Source organism: Limulus polyphemus, unplaced genomic scaffold, assembly GCF_000517525.1.
Source record: "Limulus polyphemus unplaced genomic scaffold, Limulus_polyphemus-2.1.2 Scaffold2095, whole genome shotgun sequence".
In the NCBI taxonomy this organism is placed as follows: domain Eukaryota; kingdom Metazoa; phylum Arthropoda; class Merostomata; order Xiphosura; family Limulidae; genus Limulus; species Limulus polyphemus.
The window spans coordinates 171,423-182,756 of record NW_013667705.1 but is presented as its reverse complement, the minus strand read 5'-3'; the positions used below and the strand labels follow the sequence as shown (position 1 = coordinate 182,756).

Below are 11,334 nucleotides of genomic sequence, written 5' to 3'. Positions count from 1 at the left end.
AAACAAACAGATTTAAAAAATCAAACAGACGTTTAAACATGTATAAAAGTATAAGACAAATTTGGTTTTAAGTGTATGAGAACGTGATTCTTAATTCTTAGTGTATTTTTTATTGAAGGTTCGGAGTTTACGCCTAAGCGAAATAGACCTAGGAAAGTGATTAACATGTTATGTAACGATTATAAATTTGTTCAATTCGTGAACATGGTAAATTAATGCTGAAAATAATAAAAAACACGGATTATTAGAAACCCCTGAAAAATCACATATTTTTAAAACATATCTTTGGGTCGTTTTTCTTTGATATTTCTGCTAATATCAAATGTGTGAAATGCGTCAGCTTAAATAGTTTATGATTAAATTCGCTCAAAACATAAGTTATTTGTAATTTTTTGACAACTTAAAGGTTCAAACTTGAGACTAAACTTTTTAATGTTATGATTTTAATTCAATATAATGACATGACAACTGATTTTTGTTTTTTCAAAGTGATAACTGAGAATTACCTAAAATGGCTTAACGGAAAGAACAGACCGACGAAAAATAAGAAAAGACTCGCCCCGTTCCATAATACTTTTACTGTAACATCGAATTTCTAAATCTCAAATCAAAAAGATCGTAAAATAGAAAATTACTGTGACAACAGACAGAATTCCATCATGTGCTTTTGAAATCTCATAATTTAATTTATCATTTTGTCTCCTACAAACAGCTACTGCAAATACTATATAATTAAAGAGAAAAACAACAACACTGTATTGTGTAAGTTCATTATACAGGGGGATTATAAAGAAAGTTTCACAGTTCAGCGTGTCATATTTCACAAACTGTATGACATAAAAAAGTGAAATTGAACATGAACATTGAGGTTATCGTGCGGGTGACATCCTGCTATCGTCACATTTCACAACTAGGGTTGCCACTGTGGTCTCCTTCGCATATTTCCCGTGCATACAAATGCCCCTGTGATCGCTTTGCCGAACTTACCTCGGCCTCTTACCTACGCATTTACTCAAAACAACATTTAACCATCAGTTTAACTAATCTTTAAGTCGCAAAATTAAACTTAAAATACTTTTGCTCCTTTCCAGATCTCATGATAATTTTAAAATAATTTTCACGAGCGAGAGGAAGGGGTTTTTGTTTCAGTGTTAGTAGAGTGTATAACTTCCACTGAAGGCCTTGTTTCTGTGTTGGTAAAGTGTATAATATCAGCTGAAGGCCTTGTTACAGTGTTGGTAGAGTGTATAACATTCACTGAAGGCCTTGTTCCAGTGTTTGTAGACTGTATAACATCCGCTGTAGGACTTGTACCAGTGTTTGTAGAGTGTTTAACATCCACTGAAGGCCTTGTTCCAGTGTTGGAAGGGTATTTAATATCCGCTGAAAGTCTTGTTCCAGTGTTTGTAGAGTGTATAACATCCGCTGAAGGCCTTGTTCCAGTGTTGGAAGGGTGTTTAATATCCGCTGAAGGCCTTGTTCCAGTGTTGGAAGGGTGTTTAACATCCGCTGAAGGTTTTGTTCCAGTGTTGGAAGGGTGTTTAATATCCGCTGAAGGCCTTGTTCCAGTGTTTGTAGACTGTATAACATCCGCTGAAGGCTTGTTCCAGTGTTGGAAGGGTGTTTAACATCCGCTGAAGGCCTTGTTCCAGTGTTGGAAGGGTGTTTAATATCCGCTGAAGGCCTTGTTCCAGTGTTGGAAGGGTGTTTAATATCCACTGAAGGCCTTGTTCCAGTGTTTGTAGAGTGTATAACATCCGCTGAAGGCCTTGTTCCAGTGTTGGAAAGGTGTTTAATATCCGCTGAAGGCCTTGTTCCAGTGTTGCTGTGCGAAAGTGAATAGAGGAATTGAGGAAACAGTGTTTTCACTTGTGATGAGCCACGTACAGGCAGATCACCTACATCTACCGAAGTTTTCGCTGAGGTCAGCCATACTGACGCAGAACAAGACTTTGCGCAGCGCTGCATGTTATGTCGTTCGGTGTCTGAATTATGTTCATAAGGCTCTTTGGTCAACTTTGCGAATGTTTCCTTGCATCAAGTTCAAGCATTCAAGGAATTGGATTTAATTCAACATGTTCAGTTTGTGCTGCAGTTTTTGACAAGACTGGTAATCGATTACCAATAGCATGCTGATATCTTATGGGCTGTAGAAACTCACTTAACCTATTATAGAAGTGTCAACACATTATCTGGTTGGAAACTAATCAACATGTAACATTTCTACACACCTCCATGATACTAAGACAACAGTGTGGTGTGGTTTCACAGCTGATTTTGTTGTTGGACAGTACGCTTTTGATAAACGAACAGTACATGGACTGCAAACATATTTTTTCAGTGCTGTGTGGCAGCACATAGTGCTCCCAACCAATGTGTTGCACATACTGCAGCAACAAAATGTGATATACACTATGTTTTTTTTTATACAGGATGTTGCCCTTCTGCATACGGGTAACCAAGTGAATCACGTCGTGTGCGCACTTTTAGAACAGCATTATTTACGCCAAATTCTTTGCATTTGTTTGTAATGAAGATTATTAAAACCTAAATAAGGTAATGAGAGGTACAGACTTAACATTAAAGACGCTGAAAAAATATTTTCTACTTACATATTTCGTCATACGTTTCACATATTACAACTTTCTCAAGACTATATCTTTTTTTTTAATTAACATGAAGTAAGTTAATTGAACTATAAATAATATTTCGTTCCAAAAAGTGTTTTCAATAACTAGATTTGAAGTTCAAGGTCAGTAAAAGAAATCCAACATTATTAGTCTTGTAATTTTGCAATGACGAAAAATTTTAAGGAACCTACTAAAAGTAAAATTTTAAGCCACACTCCTAACATTGAATAATTTAGTATGTTTTGAGATCACAATTATTGGACCAGTAAAAAGTTTCTATATCAAGTATAGACACGCCCACTAATCAATTGACACAAGAAGCTCTGCATGTTCGACTTCAAAATCATGAAAGAATTGTTTGTTTGTTTGTTTTTGAATTTCGCGCAAAGCTACACGAGGGCTATCTGCGCTAGCCGTCCCTAATTTTGCAGTGTAAGACTAGAGGGAAGGCAGCTAGTCATCACCACCCACCGCCAACTCTTGGGCTACTCTTTTTCCAACGAATAGTGGGATTGACCGTCACATTATAACGCCCGCACGGCTAAAAGGGCGAGCATGTTTGGTGGGGATTTGAACCCGCAGATTGCGAGTCAAGCACCCTAACCATCTGGCCATGCCGGGCCTTCATATAAGAAAGAAACTGTATTTCCACAATGTTGTTCGATACGACACTCAAGAGAAGAAAGCATTTATTTGTAAAAAAAAAAGTAATGATATTTGTTTATTTCTGTTTCATAATATTTTTCCATATGGGAATTCTAGAAAGTCAATAGTCTAACTTGTTCTCATACATACTAATAACACTTTTTAGTACCGCTGAAATCATAGATATATTGGTGAAACTTGAGTCTTCTAAATTTATTTCTTTTGACGGTTTGTTTGTCCCGTTAGTATCCTACTGTTGTTTTGTTACGTAGCATAAACGTAACGAAGTTCTAAGATCATGATACACGAAGGATAACTGAACTAATGGACAGCAATTTCGAGACATCGTCCGAACGGCTCGTAACTGAAAAACAGATAGGAGACAATCATCCAGCGAGAGTATGGGGACCTATATGATCTACTTTTATGATATAAGATATCGACGAACATAGGGACTTGTATGGTTAAACTTCAAATTGTATTGTTCTTCAGTTCCATATGACTCAGCTTCAACTTAAACCATCTTCTAGTGTAACTTCAATGTTATAGGCTCAATGACACCTACGATATTCTTGTTGTTTCTGGCTTGTTTCACTTTAGCTTCAGTCACATTTTTTATGTATTTCTATTCCAAAATTGTTGTTTTTGTAGGCTTCCTTTTTTTCATAACAATATATTCCTTTAGTTTCTTTTTATTTGTAATTAGAAAAGACATTAGTTCATAAAAGTCATGCTGGACAATCCTCTTTCTATAACTTCTATTTTTATTGCATTTTTCTTAAGTAGATAAATTACTAAAACTCTTTGAGATGCCAAGTTTGAATGAAAGTTTCTATAACTTACATTTTGTATGGGTCGAAAGGATAGTTGGCTTGATTTTGCATTTCCTTTAGTCCTAGCTGAGTTTCTAAATTACCAAGCCATTGGTCTGAAAACCCACTTCTTCTGGCTCTGTTAATAGACAAGGTTTTATATTAAACATCACTATAATATAAATTAATTAACAAGCGTAAAAATCGGAAAGAAACAGGACAGCTTCGCAAGGCTACCATCGTTATGCGACAGAAAGAACCTTTGATTAGTGTGAATAATATAGATGTAAACAACAACACACTTTGATATTATACTAATTAAAGTCCAATGACAGACATTAATCAGGCGTGATTTGGTCTAGTTACTCAGTAGTGATACTTTTCTGATGCTAATAAGCCGTTCTACATTCATAAGATTTGTTTCGTATGTGACTGGCATCAGTTGGTGTTCCAACCGATCTGATAGCCACTGATATTGAGCGCAAGGTATCAATGTCATCGACACACAATCATAAACATGTTGAATTGCTATTATATACAGTATTCTTACTGGAAACCCATACTGGCATGATAAAGAAAGGTACGATTTATATCATTACCAGTCTTAACGAACTATGATGATGCCACTATTTTTTATGCCAGTCTATTTAATATTGTGGCCGACTTTGACTTAGCAAACAAATTCTCCAACCTTCTGTTTTGCAGTGTTGATAACCTGGATTCAGTTTTACCTGAGAATATCATAGTAACACCTTTCGCTCTGGAAACGCATTAAGCTAGAGAGAGTTGAATACGTTATACTACAATTTTGAATTTGAAAATCAGCAAGTCGTGTGACAACTACATCTAGCATAAATTCGCAGTGGAACAACATGTATAATAACTACATTTTTACATTGTTTGGCGTTAAGCAGGTAGTGCGATTTTACCGCAAATCGATTGCTTTTGGGAAGCGTATGAAATAGCTCTTTCCAACAAAAACATACACTCAGATAATCAAGATATCAGATAAGGATATAATCGTAAACTTAATGTATATGTCTGGATTAATATCTTTTATTTGGTTTTATTTAACTTTATATTTGTAATCATTGGCACAATAGATTATTTGCTGTTTGATTTAATGTTTTGCCAGCTAAGTTTTACAACCCCTAAGTTCGAGATAATCTTACAGATTTAAAAAACTAGTTGTATCGAACCGATACTTAAATAATCAAAATATACGTATATATATAAAATCAACCAGAACATTTTGACAGTTACCAAAGAAAACACAATAACCTTTAGTAAGGTAACGAAACTAGTAGCATTATCAGATGCAGACTGCACTTTCATGGTGTGGGGTTTGTTCCATACGCGAGCCCCCCAGTGGCACAGCGACATGTCTGCGGACTTAAAACGCTAGAAACCGCCTTTCGATACCCGTGGTAGTCAGAGCACAGATAGCCCATTGTGTAGCTTTGTGCTTAACTACAAAACAAACACTCCATACGTGAATATTTGTCCTATTACAGTGCACACTAAAAAGAAACGAAAGATAAGAAAACATAAATGTTAAATCCAGTTTGAACTCTAGCTAGTTTCAAAACTATCGAACTCTAGCTAGTTTCAAAACTTTCTTTTTTTTACATTTAAAACATGAAAATTTACATCTGGTAAGTGAGGTCTAACCAAACTTAAAAAATACTCCTATATTTGAAAGTTTAAAAATGTAGGTGATGTTTCTATATCGTTTTTATATGTACACAAATTCTTATATTTTTTGATGTTTTTATAGAAACAAACTTTTTTTTTATTTATATTAAAAAATCATGTATTTTAGACCAATTACTCAAAACAACTGCTCAGTTGCTGACTGGGTCATCCAGGTGGTTGTCAAAATTCTTGGCTTACGAAAATTCCGGCCTACCCCAACCTAGTTGGAATTAAGGTTGTGAAGTGGAGAAAAAAACTCAAAATCACTGGGGGAAAAAATCTAACATTTTTTTTTTGCTTTATTACATAAATTGACGCTAAAAATGATAACAATGAAGATTTTAAAGACATAACTTCCCCGGTAGATCAGCGGAACGTTTACGGACGTACAACGCTCAAGTCCGGAGTTCGATTCCCCGCGGTGGATACAGTAGCGAGCCCAATGTGGTTTTTCTCTAAAACAAACAAACAAATGAAGATATAAATGGCAAAAGGCTTCTTTCGCTTTTCGTACTTATAACAAATTGATTATTCAAAAACCTGACGAGGAATCTTAAAATTTCAACTCAACGAATTAATAAGATAAGTAGTAATAGGCTTAGTTAGCGCCACTGAGTTCCAGAGTTTCAATAGTTGCTAATGATCATAGAAATGTTCTGAAGTATTTTTCATTCTGACTCGAATTCCCACAATGTACATTCTTATTTTGAAGTTTTTTGTGTGTTTTATTTTGTGTTTCAATTTCGAGGATTAGTCTTGAACCGACTTTAAAATTAAATTTTGAATAAAATTATATAACTAAAAGAAAGGAAATTTTTAGAACATTGAAGAGGTTATAATATGAATGGCACTTGTTTTAAGTTTGGCAAAGCAAAGGAACTCTTCATAGATTAATGAAGATACTTCAGTGCAGAATGATTTTACCGTTCACTGAAAATCGAAAATAAAAGAAAGGGATAATTCTAGACCTGTAAAGAAGTTATGGCATTAAGGGTGTGTTTTTCAGGTTTAAAACTACAACAGAGAAAAATATCTTGGCAATCCCAAAGCAATGAAGACTCTTCAGTAGGGAGTATTTTTAGACTTCACTGAAAATGGAAAATCAAAGAAAGGGATAATTCTAGACCTGTAGAGAAGTTATGGCATTAAGGGTATGTTTTTCAGGTTTAAAACTACAACAGAGCAAAATATCTTGGCAATCCCAAAGCAATGAAGACTCTTCAGTAGAGAGTATTTTTAGACTTCACTGAAAATCAAAGAAACGGACAATTTTAGAGCTATCAAGAAGTTTTAGCAAGTGGGGTTACTCTTACATTTGGAATATAACTACAGATCAAAAGGAATGAAAAATTATAGAACAATGAAGAAGTAATATAAAGAAGGATATATTTTACACTTTAGAATAACTATAATAAAAATAAATGAACAATATTAAATTAATGAGGGATCTATAGTTTGGAATAAAAATAGAAGACTACAGAACCACAGACATTTCAATTAAACAACATAATTCAAAGAAAGGGACAACTCTAGAGCAGTGAGGAATTTATAGCAAGAGGGATATTTTATATGGTTAGTAAAACTACAGAGTCAAAGAAAGGAATAGACCCAGAGCAGTAAACAGGCTATGTTATTAGTGGTGTTTGTGGTAAAATAATAGAAACAAAAATAAAAGACAGACCTAGCGGTGTCGAGAAGCTTAATATGAAGTAAAACGTATGGACAATTTTAGAACAGTGAAGAAGCTATAGCTTGCGGAATTACTTACAATTTTGGAAAATTTACAGAACCAAAGATATATATAATTCTCTAAACTAGTAAAGAAGCTTGGTAAATTGATTTTATTTTTACTACCAAATCACCTATTTTTTTTAGAACATAAGTAAACAGAAATTTATTGTTCACACTAAAATATTAAACTACTAATATGTACAGTCTAACTTGTCTGTATACGTTAGGTTCATGTATGTTTGTATAAGAACACAGGTGGAGAAGCTCTCTTAAACACACGAGTCCCATGATTGATGTTATTATATTGGGATTTTTAGTATTTTTATATTAAGCCAGACGGAGCTGTTCCCTGTAAATAAGAGATTCGGAGAACAGACTTGTTTGATTAGAACGAGTACATTATTTGTAAGCCACTCGCTTTCGGACGCTAGAAGTATCAAGCCACGTGAGGAGCTCTTGTCAATACACCCTTTTATTAAGTGAAAAGCCAAGGCTTCAGGCAGTTAATTATAAAAATACATGAAAGAACATGCGATTAGTTCTGTGTGTCTGTGACACGTATATACAACTTACACGTCAAAAGCACCTTTTCTGGTATATAAATATCATACCGTCGTTTTGACAAGGCCTTTAGTGATATAGTTTACTAGAAAAAAGGAAGGTTAGGTAGCAGGTATTTCTTGTAGGAGGTTTAGTAACCAAACAAACTTGTGCTTCATGGTCGGACAACAAAGAGTTATTGTCTCTTGAGTAGACACTTACCTGATTTTGTTTTCCTGGTTAAAATAATTGGTTAATGTTTAGTATTTCTGAATATGTTTGTCTGCTTTCTTAGATAGAACAACAGGGGAATATTTCGGTACCCCATCTTTCTGCATTAGTGCCATGCTAAATACAATAATAAGACGATATTTCAATATACCGTCTTCTCTACATTAGTCCCGTGCTAACTATAACACTGGGACGATACTTTCAAATATTGCTTTCTTTACATTTTTCCTGTGTAAACTAACAATTAGACGGTATTTCGGTATGTTATACCTATTCTACATCAGTCCTGGGTAAACTATAATAACAAAACGGTATTTTGGTATACTGCCTTTCCTGCATAAATACCATGTTAAATATAATAATATTCTACTATATAAAGATGAAAAGTTGTCCGTCTGTCACGCCGCTATCTCGACCTTGCGGTACCGATCAACACGCAACTTGCACGAAACTACGCCTCTTTCTACAGCGACAATCAACTTTGTCTTTTTAAAATTCTTCTAGCCATATATATATATATATATATAAAACGTACGATGCGCTACTTTGGGCATATAATCAGATTTGGGGATAAGTTGGTAGAGATCATGATGAGTAATAAAATCGAATCAGGTACATGCGCGCCTCACGCTTAATATTGCTGGCGCGCAAAGATCATAATCATTGGCTGAAATTCCCCATTACATTTGCTTGGTTGTTGATGCAAAATCACCAAATTTTGTCCAGTCGGAAGCCTCTATAACAACCCGTATGTGTTACCCGCAGCACTCTTCAATTTTGAAAACGCCAAATTAAAGCGCGCTTCTTCAGCTCAGCGGGCTAGCAAAGCCAAAAACCAGGGAGATAGTCCAAAGAGAAAACCCCCAAATTCATAATAAAATTCACTGCCTTTACCATCACAATTAGTTTGTTTGTTTGTTTGGAATTAAGCATAAAGCTACACACTGGTCTATCTGTGCTCTGCCCATCACGGGTATCGAAAGGCGGTTTCTAGCGTTGTAAATCCGCAGACATACCGCTGTGCTACTAGGGGGCTCACAATTAGTAATTTGCAGGATCATACAGTTGACCAAGTAGGAATGTGTCTTTGAAAATCAGTTTTTCGCTTGCTTCAATTTATGAGGATTTACCAAGAAGAACATGTGAATATAACTTAAATATATACAGAATTCAAAATGCTAATCAAGCAATACTTACATACATAAAAAATGTTGTTTTCGTGAAATACTAGAAGTAGAATAGTCATTCTCCATATATATATACATGTATATTGTTAATACATTATGATAAATTTTCAGAAAATATGTTCATAAAACATATATTTAGATATAATTTTGATAAGAAAAATTAATAATAGTTAAGTTTACTTTTATCGTACAATAACTAGTATAATGTTACCTTTCCAGGTGCAGTTCAGGTTTCTGTGTACACTCTTTAAGTAACATACATTATTCTGTAACAGTCAGGATATTATATTCAGTCTACAACACTCTCAAAAATTTATTCACAGAAGAAGTTAATTTTTAGTATCAATTGACTGAGTGTTAATCAATATTATTCGTGGAAAAATCCTTGGTTACATGCTAGTGTATGTATCGTGTCGTTAGTTTAGTTTCTCTCTCACTGTAAAATCATTGGTTACATGCTAGTGTATGTATTGTGTCGTTAGTTTAGTTTCTCTCTCACTGTAAGATCATTGATTATATGCTAGTGTATGTATTGTGTTGTTAGTTTAGTTTCTCTCTCACTGTAAAATTGTTGATTATTTGCTAGTGTATGTATTGTGTTGTTAGTTCAGTTTCTCTCTCACTGTAAAATCATTGATTATATGCTAGTGTATGTATTGTGTTGTTAGTTTAGTTTGTACCATCGTAAAATTAATTAGTGGAAGAGGAGAAAACTTAAGGATTTATTATTATTATGTTTTGTTTGTTCTAAATGTGTTCTTTTGTTATTATTTGTAGGTGCACAGGAAACTTGTCTTTCCTATCGAGGCACTTCTACATGTATTGTTCTGGAAGAGAGTTGGATCCTATATATGAAGTGTTCTTCATGGAAGAAACTTTTTTTCTTTTCAGTTGTGTATCAGTTCAGTTATGTGGGGCATCTGGCCAACACGACTCGGTTTCGTTTGGCTAATGGTCTATATTCTAGAACGTTGTTATATGGATCTTCAGTTCATATCGTAAGCATCAATTGCGTGTTTAGGTGGAGGTAGATAAGGATTAAAGTCTGTAAAATGCAATAAAAAAATCTTACTTTTTTTTCTCGATAAATCATGATGTATTTATTTTTAAGCTGTTGTTGTTTTTTAGTGAAAAGCTACAGAGTGGGCTGTCTACACTCTATCCACTACGGGGAATCGAATCTCGAATCTTAGTGTTGTAAGTCCGTGAACTTATCACTGACTTACCGGGGGAACTTATTATTAAGTATGACTATTTTCGTATTATTTGATATGACAAATAGTGGATAAATGTTTGTAACTGCGTGTACATTTTAAGCTCGTCTTTTATTTTATAACTAGCAGGATACCCGGCGTTGCCCGGGGCCCGAACCACTCAGTTTGGTAACCACTTGATTAAGAGGAAAATAACTAAAAAAGCTTCATGGTAATTGTGCCTGAATTATAATTCTTTCAGACAAAATATTTATTTTCTTTGTAAGAGAGATACACAATTCAAAGAAACTTGACTTTTGTTTAAAACATGAGGTTGGAGTGATCCAATGCGATGGTAGATTTGTCCCTGTACTTTAAATGTTGGCATAAATCCCCCTTCGGGGACGATGTTGGCTTCAAAAGGTGTCATTTGAAATGCTAAGTTGTAGGCTCTGGTCATCTTTAGGAAATGTTTTGAATCTAGTGTGTCACATAGGAGCAGCATTTTCAATGGTTCTGGTGGCTTGGCTAGTAGAGGTAAGCTAACTTTACCATTGAAACAACACATTGATGGTGTTTCACGTTTCCACTTCTTTGCTCACAATGTTAGCATAGTTCTGACATGGAACCAATTTTGACTGCATTTATAGAAGAATAGTCAATGTCAGCT

The 11,334-nt window shown here is 34.6% G+C and overlaps 1 protein-coding gene across 2 annotated transcripts in view; it reads right to left on the bottom strand.

Moving 5' to 3' along the window:
- LOC111087394 overlaps positions 1-11,334 on the bottom strand; it is a 40,894-nt gene that overhangs the window by 7,097 nt on the left and 22,463 nt on the right. The window contains exons 1-2 of one of the 2 annotated variants that reach the window (XM_022393883.1): positions 9,683-9,751; positions 4,119-4,226 (exon numbers count right to left, since the gene is read on the bottom strand). In XM_022393883.1, the coding sequence (XP_022249591.1) occupies positions 4,119-4,226; positions 9,683-9,729 (155 nt within the window). In that variant the 5' untranslated portion in view covers positions 9,730-9,751. Of the gene's footprint in view, positions 1-4,118; positions 4,227-9,682; positions 9,752-11,334 lie in introns of those variants that run through there. The other variant, XM_022393882.1, reaches the window with a different exon arrangement.